Genomic DNA, 19,740 nt, shown 5'->3' on the forward strand with positions numbered 1-19,740 from the left:
GCGAAATAAATAAAAGATGTTCGTGTAAATTTATTATTTTATATCCATAAAAAATATTTGATATTTGGCATGTAAATGAGAAAGTTCAGTAAAAATTTGAAATTAGGATTAAAATTCATAAGGTGTCGCTAAGTATTCTCACTATCAGACTGTATGTTTAATTTGCTCTCCATTTTAACCAGATACTAGTGTCTTCGCGCATCTCATTGTTCATGACATATTTCCTGAACGACTAAAGTCTAGATCATGCGTTGTATATCTACCGCTCATAGATTGGCAACGCGTCAGTGCTCCGTCTACGAAAAACTGGCATATGGCCCAATGGTCCCACGCCACACGTTTACGCTCAATGGACGCTGAAGTTCCACCTGGCGAAGTCAACGTCGACTGTCAACTGAATAATAGTGCATGTTTCGGCTGTTTACTGGCCATAATCAGTAAATGTGGCTTCATCAGTAAAAGAGTTGTACGATACATCTGGAGTATCCTGTCGTAATGCCCACGTACAGAAGTTAACGATTGTCATAATCTTTTCCGTGCACCTCCTGATGGAGGGAGATGCGATAGGGACCGAACCTATTTCGATGGAGAATGCGTAGGACACTCGTGACTCATGCCACTTCCTCGTACGACTGCACGGAACCCAATGTGAGGATCAACTGCAACAGCAGCAAGAATATTGATTTTTTTCCCCCCCTCTTCTTTCGTCACCTGTTTCCTTCTGTTGTGTGAGGCGTTACACTACCACTTTAACGTAACTGGTTGAAGAGGTCGATGAATAATTGCCGAGATGGTTGACGTCTATTGGGATATCTTGCCGCATACGCCGTACAGCAACGAAATGCATTCTTCCTACTGTCTCCATACACCTTCAGCATACCGGCATTCTTTTTTTGCATTGGTAAAAAGTGGAAATGAGCGTATGGCGTCAGTGGCCGGGAGTTCCCAAACGGGAAGTTCGGCCGCCAAGTGAGTCTTACTGAGTGCGACGCCACATTGGGCGACCTGCGTGTCGACAGTGGGATGAAATGATGACAGCACAACAGCCAGTCCCTGAGGAGAGAGAACCTCCCTCCCCAGCCGGGAATCGAACCCGGGCCCACGCATTCGAACGCGCTGACCTTTCAGCTATTGGGGCAGACTGCATTGGTAAATCCCATCGTCCACTCACAACCAACTGCTTGAAATGTCACAAACTGACTGTGAAATTGGAATGCAATCGAGGAACACACAAGAACACTGTAAGTAAACGTATCATACCTAGCAACTACGCAGACTGAATGGCACAAACAAGTGACTGTACGGAAACAATTCAAAATAGTGATCTTGTAAAAGACTCTAAAATCTTGCAACAAACAACATTGACTTTCTAATTTACCCTACTTTTGTCAGTAGGCACTGTTCCATTTAAAAAATTGTGTGTTTCACCAATTTTTATTACAGTTTGTTTATTGGATAACAATGCGAAACCCTGACTACCATTCTATTCTGTGAAAACGGCACATAAATAGAACTTTCCTGTCCGCAGTATTTGGTATGGTGATTCACCCTGTACAAACTGTCCATTCTCACTGCCGTACAGTCGTTAAGTGATAGATAAAATAAATCTGACTAAAACTGACTTCAAAATTAGTCCATTCTGTACGTGCAGTTACAGATGTGATCATTGCTGTGTGCTGTCTCCGTATCACAAACATATCACCACTCCATCGGCGCTCTCTCTCTCTCTCTCTCTCTCTCTCTCTCTCTCTCTCTCTCTCTCTCACCTATCAATCACTAAAGTACAAAACGTGCAGACATGCTTATTACGTCACACTGAGCCTTTAACTTGAGATTGAAAACACAAAGTTTATAATCTGCATTAGATGCATCGTGGATAATGAACTAAAATTGTGATTTAATTTGGCGAATTATTTAGATACTACAGGCAATCAGTCACTTTATGAATTTGATAAGATTTATTTTATTGTACCACTAGCTGAGTACCCTGCTTTGAATCTGTGTATTTGTTTTCCAACCTTCTACCAGTCGATCTGCTTCTCCCCCCCCCCCTCCCTCTTCCTTCCACCTCGGTGTCTGTCCGCCTCCCTTCTCTCTTCAATGTTTCCACTCTCACCGCAATAGGAGGCTGGTGGTTCTTACCCCCTACAGTATTTCGTACCAGATTGCAACTATTCTGTGACTGAAATCGTTCTAGGGGGCTAGGATCAGCTTTTTACACGTGGAGTTACTCGCATACGCACATGCCAAATATATTTCACACACGTTTAACATTTCATACGTATTTGTACACATCTTCAACCTGTGTCTAGTGAATTTCGTCTCGTCTGCGAAATGTGTTATGAATACTTAGAAGTAAAGTAGTAAGTTAAAACGTCATGCCTCATGTGGCAATTTTAATGCTTGAAGAACGACAATGTACTAAGTGATAAACTTTTTTCTTTTCTTCATTTTGTGCAGGTCGTCGGGGAAAAAAGTGTTGTAGAGGTTTGAAATTAAGTTTTTTGCAAGTCTGTAAGTGCTCTCATTCTAAAATACTGGATGACTGATATGAGTATTCCCGCATCATGGGCTACACTGCATTTTTACCCCCAGCCACTTCGATAGGCGGGTGGTTCTTACCCTCACAGTGACTTCTTCCAGACTGCAAATGATGTGTGTGCCAAGTTTGCTTGCAATGGGTCTAGTGATTTAGGAGGAGATGTGGAACATACATGATATTGTTGTTGTCTTCAGTGCAGTGACTGGTTTGATGCAGCTCTCCATGCTACTCTATCCCGTGCTGCAACCTACGTCCTTCTGAATCCGCTTAGTGTATTCGTCTCTTGGTCTCCCTCTGCTATTTTTACCCTCCACGCTGCCCTCCAATACTAAACCGGTGATCCCCTGATGCCCCAGAACATGTCCTACCAATCGGTCCCTTCTTCTAGTCACGTTGTGCCATAAACTCCTCTTCTCACCAATTCTATTCAATACCTTCTCATTAGTTATGTGATCTACCCGTCTAATCTTCAGCATTTTTCTGTAACACCACATTCCGAAAGCTTCTACTCTCTTCTTGTCTAAAGTATTTATCGTCCAAATTTCACTTCCATATGCTCCATACAAATACTTTCAGAAACGACTTCCTGACACTTAAATCTATTCTAAATGTTAATAAATGTTTCTTCTTAAGAAACGATTTCCTTGCCATTGGCAGTCTACATTTTACATCCTCTCTACTTCGACCATCATCAGTTATTGTTCTCCCCAAATAGTAAAACTCATCTATTACTTTAAGTGTCTCATTTCCTAATCTAGTTCCCTCCCGCCTTAATTCGACTACATTTCATCATCCTCGTTTTGCTTTTGTTGTTCGTCTTATATCCTCCTTTCAAGACACTGTCCATTCCGTTCAGCTGCTCTTCCAAGTCATGTGCTGTCTCTGACAGAATTACAATGACAGCGGCGAACCTCAAAGTTTATATTTCTTCTCCATGGATTTTAATTCCTACTCCGAATTTTTCGCTTGTTTCCTTTACTGCTTGCTCAATATACAGATTGAACATACAACATTTTTATAATTTGTATTGGTATCTAGTTTTCGAGTTACTGCAGTTGTCACCAGGCGGAGATGTACAGGAACACTACATCTTCGCGCATGTGCAGTTAGACGATAGTAGGGTCGAGGTGATTGCATTTTGCTGTGCATCCAAGTGATTCCAAAAAGCTGCCCCTCCGCGTAGAGGAAATAAACTGTCTCCTCCCACGCGCCTACTGCGCTAAGTGAACGCGCTGGCCGCTCACCTCGCTGCTGACCGCCTTACCACTGCGACGCCGCATGATCTGCTCCCGGCCTTGAGTAACACACGCTGTGAGACTTACCTAACGCAGCTCGCAGCTGGACACAGGCGAGCATCAGTAGCCTTGCCGGAGTCTGGACCGTGAAGAAATGCCGTTCTCGCTGTCGTGAGTACCTCCTTAAGTTTGTCGTCTTATTGTTCACTGTTCGAAATCATGTTGTGGGTATAGTGTGCTAGTATCAAAGACAGTTGGGATATATTCTCTGTGATAAATGGAAGTTGCCGTTCGCGAGAGCGTACAATACAACGGTAGCGAAGGAAAGATCGAAACAATATGATTGTTGAAACTTCCTGGCAGATTAAAACTGTGTGCCCGACCGAGACTCGAACTCGAACACAGTTTTAATCTGCCAGGAAGTTTCATATCAGCGCACACTCCGCTGCAGAGTGAGACTCTCATTCTGGAATATGGTTGTTGTTGTTGTTGTTGTTTTGGGGAAGGAGACCAGACAGCGAGGTCATCGATTTCATCGGATTAGGGAAGGACGGGGAAGGAAGTCGGCCGTGCCCTTTCAAGGGAACCATCCCGGCATTTTCCTGGAGCGATTTAGGGAAATCACGGAAAACCTAAATCAGGATGGCCGGACGCGGGATTGAACCGACGTCCTCCCGAATGCGAGTCCAGTGTCTAACCACTGCGCCACCTCGCTCGGTCTCGAAACAATAGATGGCGAATGTTTACTGTACCAGTGAGAGAGAACCAGCATGTCATATACCAGTAATTAGGAAAGTACGTCTTCTCACGGTAATTTGGAGACTTTTTTAATAAAGAAAAAGCTATTGTTGAAATAGGAAAAATCATAACCAAAAACTGGCTTTTCACTTGATTCGTTTCTTTGTATTACGGCGTAATACGTCAAAAGAAAAGTATTTTTTTTTGTTGCAAAACCTATTTTTCCGGATTGGAAGAGCCCTGGTAAGAGTAAAATATCGTTGTCTTTGCGAAAACCAAATATGTCACAAGTTAAATTACAAATTAACTCATTTTATGCTCTTCCAAACAAAATACAATTCTGTGGATCTGGCTCCACCTGACCCCAGGAGCCGGAAATGAACACTGAAATTACCAACACCAGAAGAAAGCTGTTATCCGACGCAGAAGTCTACTTCTCAGCATTCCGCTGTTGTCGACGAGAGCTCAACTGAGGGACTGCAAGCAGACGGCGAGTGAGGCCGCCAGCTCTCGTCGACGGCAACTGTCCGCGGCTGCTGCTTCTCTCTTTATGTCCTCTTCCTTAAGAGGGAGTGTTGGTGGAGGTTATTGTCGCATTTGGAGATTTCCTCCTCTTTTTTTTTTTTTGGGTGATGTGATATATGTGCTGATCTCTAGTGCAGGAGTAGCGACTTGGGTCTTTTGTATTTCTCCCCTTGTTGCTCGTATTGCCCAAGGGTGTTGATGAGTTCATTTTGCGGAGTTTCGCGCCGTGACGTAGAAAGCTTCATGGCCGCGGTCCATCGGTTTCCTTAAATAGCTGTTCCCCAGGAAGAGGCGTGCTGCCTCGTAGAAACTCGTGACCGGATGTAGGCGCGGTCTTCAGACGCGGCCAGCGACCTAGTGCTGTTGCCTGGCGAGATAGTTTGCTGGTCGGCAGCTTTCGGTGCACTTCCTGGCAGACTGGAGGCGTCCTTGAAAAAGCCGCATGGCTGCTTCGGACCGGGTGAGTTTTGCTTTCCGTGACGCGCGCGCTGTAGCTGTCACGTGTGTTGCGGCTGGGGCCCCCGCACACCATAGCAGTCATTCTAAATACACTACTGGCCATTACAATTGCTGCACCACGAAGATGACGTGCTACAGACGCGAAATTTAACCGACAGGAAGAAGATGCTGTGAGATGTAAATGATTAGCTTTCCAGAGCATTCACACATGGTTGAAGCCGGTGGCGACACCTACAACGTTCTGACATGAGGAAAGTTTCCAACCGATTTCTCATACACAAATATCAGTTGACCGGCGTTGCCTAGTGAAACGTTGTTGTGATGCCTCGTGTAAGGAGGAGGAATGCGTTTCCGACTTTGATAAAGGTCGGATTGTAGCCTATCGCCATTGCGGTTTATCGTATCGCGACATTGCTGCTCGCGTTGGTCGAGATCCAATGACTGTTAGCAGAATATGGTATCGGTGGGTTCAGAAGGGTAATGCGAACGCCGTGCTGGATTCCAACGGCCTCGTATCACTAGCAGTCGAGATGACAGGCATCTTATCCGCATGGATCGTGCAGCCATGTCTCGATCCCTGAGTCAACAGATAGGGACGTTTGCAAGACAACAACCATCTGCACGAACAATTCGACAACGTTTGCAGCAGCATGGACTATAAGCCCGGGGACCGTGGCTGCGGTTACCCTTGATGCTGCATCACAGACAGGAGCGCCTGCGATGGTGTACTCAACGACGAACCTGGGTGCACGAATGGCAAAACGTCATTTTTTTCAGGTGACTCCAGGTTCTGTTTACAGCATCGTGATGGTCGCATCCGTATTTGGCGACATCACGGTGAACTCACATTTGAAGCGTGTATTCGTCATTGCCATACTGGCGTATCACCCGGCGTGATGGTATGGGGTGCCATTGGTTACACGTCTCGGTCACCTCTTGTTCTCATTGACGGCACTTTGAACAGCGGACATTACATTTCAGATGTGTTACGACCCGTGGCTCTACCCTTCATTCAGTCCCTGTGAAACCCTACATTTCAGCAGGATAATTCACGACCGAATGTTGCAGGTCCTGTATGGGCCTTTCTGGATACAGAAAATGTTCGACTGCTGCCCTGGCCAACACATTCTCCAGATCTCTCACCAATTCAAAACGTCTGGTCAATGGTGGCCGAGCAACTAGCTCGTCACAATACGCCAGTCACTACTCTTGATGAACTGTGGTATCGTGTTGAAGCTGCTTGGGCAGCTGTACCTGTGCACGCCATCCAAGCTCTGTTTGACTCAATGTCCAGGCGTATCAAGGCCGTTATTACGGCCAGAGATGGTTGTTCTGGGTACTGATTTATGAGGATCTGTGCACCCAAATTGCGTGAAAATGTAATCACGTATAATAAATTTGTCCAATGAATACCAGTTTATCATCTGTATTTCTTCTTGGTGTAGCAATTTTAATGGCCAGTAGTGTAGCTAGCGGAAGTACTGGGATATTTCTGTTTTAAAGGTCGCGACTGGTACTAGTCCTCAGTTTACTTAGAGGCTGCATAACGGAGGGTATTGAAACAGACTTGTTTCATATGCGCTTGGAGGTTTTCAGAATAGTTTCCAAAATACGACAGCAAGAGATAAAACATAAGATTCATGTTGCTTTGAGCAAAAGATGTTATTTCGCTGTTTCAAAGCTAAAGGCACTGAAGGCAGAACTCGCCTGCCAGAGGCGACATAGGATTGTTCTCTTAAGTCCGAAATTGATTTGGTTAATCTCCTAAAATTTTTATCGTCCCTCCACTCCTTTCATTATCCAACTCACGACTACTTAAGGAGAGGTTTACTATCTCTTGGCCCGAAAAAAAGCACGTTGAGAATTTTTTTTTCTCGTGATGTGTTGTAGATATCAATGTCAAATTTTTCAAAATTTTTATTGCTATTTCCTCTACAAACTGGAATTTTTTCGATCGGAAATGTTGAAGAGCAAAGGCGGATGTGCCGTCGGAACGAAGCAAATACTCGCTGTAAACCTCCGCTAGCAGTATGTCACAGGTCAGCCGGCTCGTCTGAAATCAAAATTGAGTTGACGTTAGCGAAGTATATAAGATTTATTGGGAGTTGTACCTCACTTAAGTTATTTGAATCATAGGAAACTAAATGGCAGCCATTTGAAAAAAATAGGGTTTTTTCATCGATTTTTTCGACTTCGTCGACCAAGTAAAAATATTTATAGTTGATGGATCGGAATAAAAGTGGTACAACTCCTGGACTATTTAGTTAGCTTCATCATGCCAATCGGTTCAGTAGATTTGAAGTTGCCACACCGCGCGATAAAAAAGTCATTTCGAGAAAAACGCGTTTGAAGTTTTGACTACATATAAATGCAATATTATGCAACGTACGTTCAATCTGCTATTCCGGGTCCATAAACTAGTCCTTCCTCTTCCTCATAGAGGACGTTCTGCTCGATCTCTGCCATCCTGCGCTGCTCCAGAGCCGCCGGTACGGCCGGCGACGAGCGGTTTTCTGCCGCTTGAATCCGGTGGTCGTCCGAATGCTTGGCGAGCTGCGTCGAGTAGAGTCCCAGGGTGACGTCCATCCTTGTCATGGTCTTCCGAATTGCTGAATACCCTTCGTTGAAGCTGCTCACTACCAGCAAAGTCACAGTCTCCACAGTCTTGACACCAGAATGCAAATGCTTGGGGGCTTACTTCCAAACACACGAGTGCAAACTTTTATTTGAATTTTGTGTGTTTCCTCCCAAGCACCGGTACAATAGCTCGTCCTTCGAAAGAAAGACAGGTGCGTGAAAAAGACCGATTTCAGGCAAGTGCATTTTTTGTTCAACCGCGAATAACAAACATTTCCGTTCCGTATTCGGAAAAACTGTTTCAGGGGTGGATTCTAAACACTTTTATGGATCCAAAAATGTAATTTTAAAAAAAATAGATTTTTTAACCAAAAGATAGTAAACCTCCCCTTAATGCATCAGGACGTATACTATCAACCGATACCTTCTTTCAGTCGAATTGTGGGATAAGGCTCTTTTTTTTAGATTCAGTTGCTCTTAAATGGTTATCCGAGCCACCCATATAATTAGCATTCTTCTGTATCACCACATTTCAAACGCTTCTATTCTCATCTGGACTGTTTATCGTCCGTTTCACTTCCGTACAAGGCTACACTGCACACACCTATGTCCAGAAACGATTTAAAAACATTTGAATTTATATTCAATGTCAGCAAATATGCTTCGCACGTGCGCGCTTTCTCTGTGCAGAATCGTATAGGTATCTCGTAAATGCAGCCGTCGTTAAACGGTACGAGGCAGCTAATACTGACGTTGGTGCTGACGGGAAATCCAACGTCACGAGCTACAGCGCCATCGCCACACGGGACGTGCTCGTGCACGTGATTTCACGCTATCAGCTCTGCCGACCCAGCTGTTGACTTCATTTGGTTCACAAGCCATACAGCCTGTTTACGAAAATGGAAGCGCGTAGAATTCATACGTTAGCTCTATTAAAAAGCGCATTTCCTGCCTTGTCCATCTGCTAGTCACGTTTCTCTGTCCGGGATACATAAATAAAAACATCAGTATACATTCCCTTGTAATAGGAGCAAAAAGAAACATCAGCTTGTAAAAGCTCACAAATCGAAAACTCATTCCTGGCAGAGAGCGCGGTTCTAACTTCAAATATTACGCAATTATTCCTATCACCCTATTAAGAAAGTCCCACAACCTTTTAGAAGAAACGGAGATGGACAAAATTTGGATGCAGCAGCACGCGAATCTGCTATCCACCGTCTTTAACGTGGGGCCTCTAGCAACAAAGATACGCTGAAGCGTTCAAAAAGTCTCTCCGCAGTGCCGTATGATTGTTAGACTGCCTGGGTTACTTCCCTTAAAGTGGACTCTCCCAACATTACACTGTTTCGTTTCTCAGCCAGCGTCAGTAGTACCTTCGGTGTGCGTGTCGTTACGTGTTGATTTAAACGTTTGTTTAGTTCCTTTGTTCATTTGTTTCGTTTTTGTCTCTGTTAAAATGCTAACCATTGAAGAACGTGTGTTTTTAGTTGAACAAGTGTTCAAAGCTGGCGGTAAATACACAGTTTCAGTTCATCAAACATTTAATTCAGTTTTCCTGGAGAAAACACTCCCACATCGCGATGCTGTGCGAGATTTGATTAACAAATTTCCAAGTACGGGTTCAGTGACAGATGCACCGAGAAGTGGTCGTCCTAGCGTTTTGTCTGAGGATAAAGTACTCGATATTTCTGGTAAAATGTCAAAGCGTCCGAATAAGTCAGTAAGAAATGTGTTAAGTGAAATACTGAACGGTTATTTTCAACAAGAAGGTGCAACAGCGCATACAGCTCGCGTTTCTATGTCACTGCTTGCTGATGTTGGTGATCGCATAATTTCACAGGGACTTTGGACTCCACGATCGCCTGACCTAACACCACTTGACGTTTTCTTTTAGGGTGCAGCAAAAGTAACTGTCTATAAAAACAGTCCAAAATCCATCGAAGAATTGAAAACTGCAATATCCACTTTCACTGCTTCTTTTACAGAAGAAATGTTACAGCTTGTGTTTGGAAACATGATTAGACGAATTGAATTGTGTATTCAACAACAGGGGGGACGCTTTCAACATTTAATGTGAAAATTTGTAAGTAAAAATGAATATTCAATAAATTAATAACTTGTATTTCACGGAGTTTCATTTCATCATATTCACTGCGGCATACGGCACGCGCGGCTATCATACTGCACTGCGGAGAGACTTTTTGAACACCGCGTACAATAACCGACCTCACATTTTATGTTCCGGTCTACTGAAGACTTTAATTGCTGATATGTCATTGACATATCATTTTAACAAATCCTACTAAGAACGAAATATTTTTGATGAATCTCCGACGTTTCGTTGCCTTATAACTGCGTACTTTCGTAACACGCGAGTTATAACCGGAAAATAACTAAACACAAAAGTACCTTAACCACCAATATGGCGTTTCCCGTCACTATAGTGCAATAAGTCGTACTAATAACGACGCACTCCCAAGAGATTCAAAGTATTGCTGCTTAGAAACACCATATAATCACGTGGGGTAAATTGTAACACAAAAACTACCAATTATAGGCTTCAATTGAGCACGACAAATACAATATGGCGTCTCGCAAATTCAGCTCGTGACGTAGAACGGTGCTTGTTTCTCATTGGTTCTACTTCAAGCGGAACGTTGCCGAAATATCGCGGAATTTGTGTGTTTCACGAGAGGAATAGCTTTTCAATGTGAAATATCAGGAAATGCCATCACAAAACTTGAAAAGAGCCACGACAGCTGTCGCCCTCATGTAACGACGGTTTTGTTTTAAGAAGATTTAGAGTGCAACTTCAATAAATTTAAGGTTCCCTTCATTCTACGAGTATGATTCCACATCCGCAGATGTACTACTGCTTTTGTTGCTAAACAGTGTACTTCACGTTTCACATCAGAACAACACAATGATTAGAGCTGGTCGCAAAATCTCTCGTGTGGCGGAAACGGAGAGAGCGACCGATCGCACGCAATAGCGCTGTCGCTGACGAGACTGGCAGCGACATTTCGCATGTGCGGCCACCATTCAGAAAACATACGGTATAATGACAGCAATGGTCCATTAGATCTACATTTTACGTAAACGGCAAAGCTTGCTATGTAGCGCAAGCTGAGTGCCAACCAGGCAGTTTTAAAGACATTTAACTCAAAACATCTCTGCATATTCACGCTTTTTTACTTGTTAGTATTTATATATGTCATGTAATATAATGCATCGTGTCGAGTATAGTAACGTGTTACATGATGTAATGTCGAATAACATGACACCAGCCATCATCTCATCCAACATGACATTTCTCATGTTGGGAAATATCAAACAACGCGTCATTAAAGTTTAACCCCACACTCTAGAAGCACAAATGTGTCTCTGTACATAGATCCCTTACCATACATGTAATAGAGCGTGGGTTTGAGGAAGAAATAGTCCTCTCGGGAAAATAAATCATCCCTCCCACATCCAAAAATCAAAAAATTGTTGTAGCGTTCCCCCTGGAATAATCGCATCCCCAGAAAAAACTTTTTAAGTTATTTCATGTATATTCAGCCATATTGTATTATACACTGAAGAGCCGAAGAAAATGGCACACCTGCTTAATATCGCATAGGGCCTCCCGAGCCCGCAGAACGGTGCGACCGAGCGAGGTGGCGCAGTGGTTAGACACTGGACTCGCATTCGGGAGGACGACGGTTCAATCCCGCGTCCGGCCATCCTGATTTAGGTTTTCCGGGATTTCCCTAAATCACTCCAGGCAAATGCCGGGATGGTTCCTCTGAAAGGGCACGGCCGACTTCCTTCCCCATCCTTCCCTAATCCGATGAGACCGATGACCACGCTGTCTGGTCTCCTTCCCCAAAACCAACCAACGAGAACGGTGCGACATGGACTCAACTAATGTCCGAAGTAGTGCTGGAGGGAACTGACACCATGAATCCTGCAGGGCTGTCCATAAAACCGTAAGAGCGCGAGGGGGTGGAGATCTCTTCTGAACAGCACGTTGCAAGGCATCCCAGATATGCTCAATGTTCATGTCTGGGGAGTTTGGTGGCCAGCGGCAGTGTTTAAACTCAGATGAGTGTTCCTGGAGCCACTCTGTAGCTACTGTGGACATGTGGAGTGTCGCACTGTCCTGCTGGAAGTACTAAAGTCCTTCGGAATGGACAATGGGCATGAACGGATGCAGGTGATGAGACAAGATGCTTACGTACGTGTCACCTGTCTCAGCCGTATCTAGACGTCACAGAGGTCCCATATCACACCAACTGCAAACGCCCCCACTATTAAAGGGCCTCCAACAGCTTGAACAGTCCCTGCCAACATGCAGGGTCCATGGATTCATGAGGTTGTCTCCATACCCATACATGTCCATCCGCTCGATACAATGAGAAACGAGACTCGTCCGACCAGGCAACATGTTTCCAGTCATCAACAGTCCATTGTTGGTGTTGATGGGCCCAGGCGAGGCGTAAAGCTTTGTGTCGTACAGTCATTAAGGGTACACGAGTCAACCATCGTCTCCAAAAGCCCGTATCGATTATGTTTTGTTGAATGTATATTTTAAATACGACAGTATGCCATCTTAGGCACTATATATCATTATAACACTTGATAATGGCAACTTAAAGCCGAAATCATGATCGTGTAAATGTAACACTGGAAATAAAAGTCTGATGGCGGTACTGACTTTAAAGTTTTGTTGAATGGTTCGCACGCTGACACTTGTTGATGGCCCAGCATTGAAATCTGCAGCAAATTGCGGAAGGGTTGCACTTCTGTCACGTTGAACGATTCTCTTCAGTCGTCGTTAGTCTCGTTCTTGGAGGATCTTTTTCCGGCCGCAGCGATGTCGGTGATTTGATGTTTTACCGGATTCCTGATATTCACGTTATACTCGTGACATGGTCGTAGGAGGAAAGCCGCATTATTCGCTGCCACGGAGATGCTGTCCCGCTCGTGCGCCAACTTCAACAACACTTCCAAACTCAATCAAATCTTGATAATATGCCCTTGTAGCAACTAACAACTGCACCAGACGCTTGTTGTCTTATATAGGAGTTGCCGACCGCAGCACGGTATTCAGCTTGTTTACATATCTCTGTATCTGAATACGCATGCCTATCCGAGTTTCTTTAACGCTTCAGTTTATATTGCTTACTGTGGTTGGCGAATCTTCTGGTTTCTGGCATAGGATCAGAGATTTCAGCCTATAAATAACAAAGTGTAAGTGTGCCGACACTTTGCAGTTAAGAGATCTTTCTGCACGTGGGAGGTAGGATTAATTCGTACAGAAGAGCGAATGTCTAGATGTTTTGATTTAAATGTCGTTGAAGCTGCCAGATAAGTCGAAAAGATAGTTTGCTTCTTTTGCATCCCTAATTCTGCCAAGGACGTATTCGCGTTTTTTGTGCTATGATAGCATTTTTAACTCTTTTACTCAACCATAATTTTGACATAGCCATCGACGTAAATTTTTTGCTGTCTCGGGAGACGACTGGTTCAGTATAGGCTTTTTATTGTCTTTCGAACCATGTTGCTTATATCGTGGCAACAGATAATGCTTTAACAAAACAACACGCCGATCATTAATTACATATATTTGACTACCTTCGTACAAAATTTCAACAGATTCGAACAAGTTTGAAACACAGGTGGAGCGCGTAAAAAACCAAAAACGCTTTTTGCACGTATAATCCGTATAAGGGAATTTTTGATAGCGAGTTTTCAATTTTATCGTAAGAATGCATTTTTGTCTATTTGTTAAACTGCTCTCTGAAAGCCTTTTGTCGTCTGACGGAATTAAAATGTCAATGGGAAACCTCAAAATTCTTATTTCTCCTCCTCGAACTTTAATTCCCTTTCCATATTTATGCATGGTTTCGTTATTGCTGGCTTCGTTGCTGCATTTCTGCGGGTCCCAAACTGATCTTCCCCGAGGTCGGCGTCTACCAATTTTTCAATTCTTCTGTAGGTAAGTTATGTCAGTATTGCACTCTATGTGATCAAAAGTATCCGGATATCTGGCTGAAAATGACTTAAAAGTTCGTGGTGCACTCCATCAGTAATGCTGGAATTCAGTATGATGTTGGCCCACCCTTAGCCTGGATGACAGCTTTCACTCTCGCAGGCATACTTTGTCAGGTGCTAGAACGTTTCTTGGGGAATGGCAGCCCATTTTCACGGAGTGCTGCACTGATGAAAGGTGTCGACGTCTGTCGGTGAGGTCTGGCACGAAGTTGGCGTTCCAAAACATACCAAACGTGTTCTATAGGTTTCAAGTCAGGACTCTGTGCAGGCCAGTCCATTACAGGGATGTTATTGTCACGTAACCACTCCGCCACAGGCCGCATTATGAACAGGTACTCGATCATGTTGATAGGTGCAATCGCCATCCCCGGATTGCTCTTCAACAGTGGAAAGCAAGAAGATGCTTAAAACATCGATATAGGCTAGCGCTGTGATAGTGCCACGCAGAATAACAAGGGGTGTAAGCCCCCCTCCATGGCCGGCCGAAGTGGCCGTGCGATTACAGGCGCTGCAGTCTGGAACCGCAAGACCGCTACGGTCGCAGGTTCGAATCCTGCCTCGGGCATGGATGTTTGTGATGTCCTTAGGTTAGTTAGGTTTAACTAGTTCTAAGTTCTAGGGGACTAATGACCTCAGCAGTTGAGTCCCATAGTGCTCAGAGCCATTTAAACCCCCCTTCATGAAAACACGACCACACCATAACACAGCCGCCTCCAAATTTTACTGTTGGCACTACACACGCTGGCAGATGACGTTCACAGGGCATTCGCCTTACCCACAACCTGCCATCGGACCACCACATTGTGTACCGTGATTCGTCACTCCATACAATGTTTTTAAACTGTTCAATCTTCCAATATTTACGCTCCTTACACCAGGCGAGGTGCCGTTTGGAATTTACCGGCGTGATGTGTGGCTTCTGAGGAGCTTCTCGATCATGAAATCCAAGTTTTCTCACCTCCCGCCCAACTGTCATAGTACTTGGATTCTGATGCGGTTTGGAATTCCTGTGTGATGGTCTGGATAGGTGTCTGCCTATTACACATCACGGCCCCCCTTCATCTGTCGGCGGTATCTGTCAGTCAACAGGCGAGGTCGGCCTGTACGCTTTTGTGCTGTACGTGTCCCTTCTCGTTTCCCCTTCACTATGACATCGGAAACAGTGGATGTTCAGGAATGTGGAAATCTCGCGTACAGAAGTATGACACAAGTGACGCCATAACACCTGACAAAGTTAGAAGTCCGTGAGTTCCGTGGAGCGCCGCATTCCGCTGTCTCACGATGTCTAATGACTACTGAGGTCGCTGATATGTAGTACCTGGCAGTAGGTGGCAGCACCTAATATGAAAAAAGTACGGATACTTTCGAACACGTAGTGTACATACAGGACTTTGGAAAACGATAACTGGATAACATTCGGACCTGTCAGCACATGTCTTCTTTGGAATCTTGGCTGGTTCTATGGATCTCAGTTTTGAGGGAAGGTCAGTTCCAGGGTAGTTTCCACGCAGGTCTTAACAATGGCCTGTGAAATTTATCGTTGGAAACGACAGGTATGGCTCAGTCGAAATAAAGTTTCCTCTGCCTTCAATCTCTGCGTGCTTTGGGCGGGAGATGTGTTATGGGACAGTCTTTGCAAAACTGCTCCGTATACTGAGTAAAAATCTCTCGGTGTACATGTCGCGTCAATTCAGGATAAAACTCCAAGCTTTCGACCACTACCCCCATGGTCGTCGTCAGGGCTAAAACTTACTGTCGTGAACTAGCGAGGTTCCCACTTTTATGTGCAAAGGACGGCTCCTGATTGGCTGGAATACGTCATAGCAACAGCGATATGGCGCGTGGTGAAGTGGTGCCCTCTACTTCCATAGATTTAGTTTCTATCCTGCGTTGCTTGCAGCGCCATCCCTTGAATCAGGAGGTAAAGTGCGGGAAGTTTTTTTTTTTTCTTTAACCAGTGCACTCTTCCAAGTGTTGCTAAGTACATAGCCGTTGTCTCTGTTAAAGTTATTGTCATTAAGTCTAATTTCGACTGCTTGCCGGATCACAGAGTCCGTATCCTGGTTAATAACCGACTATTGAAATTGGACCGCCAGGATGTCAATGACTGTCAATGTAATTAGTAGTACTTCATTTCTATGTGGGGTGAAAGAAACGTGACAATTTTTAATAAATCCTAACTTATTTAAGGGGGAAAATGTTGCACTTTAATTTCCCTAAACTTGATGAAAAATATGAAAGGAGAATGGTTGTTGTTACTATTTAAATCGTTGCTTTGAAAGTTCAAGTTTCATACGAAGTTCCAGTAAGTTGGATTATGCAACAATGTTACGAGAGTGACGTCCATTTCACGTAACAGTATATGTAGTTAAAGTCGAAAGTCTCACAACAATTACAATTTGCTTATAGATAGGGCTAGATTCATAAAAGCGTGACGACGACTACTATTCTCTTAAACAGCAGATCAAAAAGAAGAGCGTCAGTTATCTTATTTTCAGGGTAAATGTGAATTATGAAATTACCGCTGCTGATGACCTAAAAAATATTTACAAGTAGCTGAAAATAGTAAAAGAGAATAAGCTGCGTCGTTCTTTAACCTACGCGGCTGGCTGCGTCTTAGTGTATCTGAAATAATTTAAAATTGTGACCATATGTGCCCCTATTGTTTGCACATTTTGCTTCCCTTGATTAACGAACCCAGTTTCTAGTGAATATGTGGGTGCCAGGCGCCAGCCCCATGTTTAGATGAATTTAGAGAATGTTGCAGCAATGACTGCTAACAATTAACGTAAATCTGCTAGACTGAAAATGGCAATAATTCAGACAAAATATAGTTTGCACGCATATGAACATTAAATAAAATCATTTATGTTAACTAACAATGATTATATTCTGAGATAACAAACAGAAATTATATCACAGACCTTTCCATCCACGTAATAACATGTTAGTTTACAAGTTTGCGTCTTATTGTTCCAAGGACTCGAACGAAAGCATTAATAGTATCACAGTTTAAACACAAGTAGTGTTAACAACGAATATTGTATTTTCCACGATTTCGTTGCATCGCAGATACGGCTGTTTTCTTAGTTTATTGGATTTCGTGCTTTTGTCACTTCGTGTCTTTTCACTCAAGAAAATATTTGTTTAGCACTTCTCCATTTCCATGCGACAACACAACTTTTCTGTGAGCTGAGTCCACTGGCTGCTTCCAAGAACGTGAGGGCCACAGGGGTAGAATAGTAAGAGAGTCGTGAAACTGTTCTTCCGCCAAAGGTCTGAATCGCTGACAAGTGTGTCCTGGGAGACTGGGGCTCTTCGTGACAGTCACGGCGTCCCGGCGTCGACCATGGCAGGAGGCCGTAGGTTGAACTCGGCGAGATGGAAACTGACATTATCGGCCGCAGTGGAAAGTACACTTCCTGAAAAAATAGGGATCTGTGCAGGAGGATGGGAAAACAAAGTGAGAGGCACCTGCTAGACTCAAAGGTGGTCAGCAGTAATTTATATGTAATTTTTGTAAGGGAGCACACGATTCTCTCACCAAAATTAGCTTCGTAATGGGAATGAAACCTCGCGAGTGCGTACGTGCAGCCACTATCGTTAGGGGAAACACGAAACCAAATTTAGTGGGAGGGAATATCTGCTTTCTACACCATCGTTGAGTGAAATGTGTATTATTGGCTAATCACAGCAGATTTTCTATGAAGAAGGAGACTGCTATGAGTTTTACCAATTTTGCGTTGGACGGAACTCGGAAAATCCACAACGAGTGACTAAAGAGTACTCGGTGCTGGCAGTACCAGGAGCGTGTTTAGTAGCAGAGGACAGGAGCACTTAGCGTAGGGGTTCAGAAACGGAACACTCGGTCTGCATCTGCACAGCCAGCAGATATTTTGGCTGATGGTCGTTCTGAGGCTGTCTCAGAGCCGATCAGATGCTGTGGCCAAACTTTTAGCTTTCAGCTATCACTGCAGCCATTCTGAGTTTGAGAACGATGGTGAGCAGGCAGGGAGCACACAGCAAGTGATCTTAGATGGAGAGTCATTGTCAGATGTAGAGGTAATTTCGGTTACGCCCAGGGAAGTGTGTTGTGACCCTGCTGTCCATACCGTTTATTAATGACCTTGCAGATAATATTAATAGCCGGCCGTGGTGACCGAGCGGTTCTAGGTGCTTCAGTCCGGAATCGCGCGACTGCTACGGTCTCAGGTTCGAATCCTGCCTCGGGCATGGCTGTCTGTGATGTCCTTAGGTTAGTTAAGTTTACGTAATTCTAAGTTACAGGGGACTGATGACCTCAGATGTTGCTCAGAGCCATTTGAACCATTTGATAATATTAATAGTAAAATAAGGTTTTTTGCGGATGGTACAGTTATCTACGAGGTGCATTCAAGTTCTAAGGCCTCCGATTTTTTTTCTAATTACCCACTCACTCGAATTGATGAAACTGGCGTTACTTCTCGACGTAATCGCCCTGCAGACGTGCACATTTTTCACAACGCTGACGCCATGATTCCATGGCAGCGGCTAAGGCTTCTTTAGGAGTCTGTTTTGACCACTGGAAAATCGCTGAGGCAATAGCAGCACGGCTGGTGAATGTGCGGCCACGGAGAGTGTCTTTCGTTGTTGGAAAAAGCCAAAAGTCACTAGGAGCCAGGTCAGGTGAGTAGGGAGCATGAGGAATCACTTCAAAGTTATCACGAAGAAACTGTTGTGTAACGTTAGCTCGATGTGCGGGTGCGTTGTCTTGGTGAAACAGCACAGGCGCAGCCCTTCCCGGACGTTTTTGTTGCAGTGCAGGAAGGAATTTGCTCTTCAAAACATTTTCATAGGACGCACCTGTTACCGTAGTGCCCTTTGGAACGCAATGGGTAAGGATTACGCCCTCGCTGTCCCAGAACATGGATACCATCATTTTTCCAGCACTGGCGGTTACCCGAAATTTTTTTGGTGGCGGTGAATCTGTGTGCTTCCATTGAGCTGACTGGCACTTTGTTTCTAGATTGAAAAATGGCATCCACGTCTCATCCATTGTCACAACCGACGAAAAGAAAGTCCCATTCATGCTGTCGTTGCGCGTCAACATTGCTTGGCAACATGCCACACGGGCAGCCGTGTGGTCGTCCGTCAGCATTCGTGGCACCCACCTGGATGACACTTTTCGCATTTTCAGGTCGTCATGCAGGATTGTGTGCACAGAACCCACAGAAATGCCAACTCTGGAGGCGATCTGTTCAACAGTCATTCGGCGATCCCTCAAAACAATTCTCTCCACTTTCTCGATCATGTCGTCAGACCGGCTTGTGCGAGCCCGAGGTTGTTTCGGTTTGTTGTCACACGATGTTCTGCCTTCATTAAACTGTCGCACCCACGAACGCACTTTCAACACATCCATAACTCCATCACCACATGTCTCCTTAAACTGTCGATGAATTTCAATTGGTTTCATACCAAGCAAATTCAGAAAACGAATGATTGCACGCTGTTCAAGTAAGGAAAACGTCGCAATTTTAAGTATTTAAAACAGTTCTCATTCTCGCCGCTGGTGGTAAAATTCCATCTGCCGTACGGTGCTGCCATCTCTGGGACGTATTGACAATGAACGCGGCCTCATTTTAAAAC

The 19,740-nt window shown here is 44.3% G+C and overlaps 1 protein-coding gene across 3 annotated transcripts in view; it reads left to right on the forward strand.

The window, feature by feature from the left end:
- LOC126106776 (uncharacterized) overlaps positions 1–19,740 on the forward strand; it is a 64,924-nt gene that overhangs the window by 28,225 nt on the left and 16,959 nt on the right. The window contains exon 1 of one of the 3 annotated variants that reach the window (XM_049913152.1): positions 3,815–3,948. The exons of the other annotated variants lie outside the window; for them this stretch is intronic. Within the exon in view, the coding sequence (XP_049769109.1) occupies positions 3,932–3,948 (17 nt within the window). The 5' untranslated portion in view covers positions 3,815–3,931. Of the gene's footprint in view, positions 1–3,814; positions 3,949–19,740 lie in introns of those variants that run through there. 3 annotated transcript variants of the gene reach the window in all.

This window comes from Schistocerca cancellata, chromosome 10, assembly GCF_023864275.1.
Source record: "Schistocerca cancellata isolate TAMUIC-IGC-003103 chromosome 10, iqSchCanc2.1, whole genome shotgun sequence".
Classification (NCBI taxonomy): domain Eukaryota; kingdom Metazoa; phylum Arthropoda; class Insecta; order Orthoptera; family Acrididae; genus Schistocerca; species Schistocerca cancellata.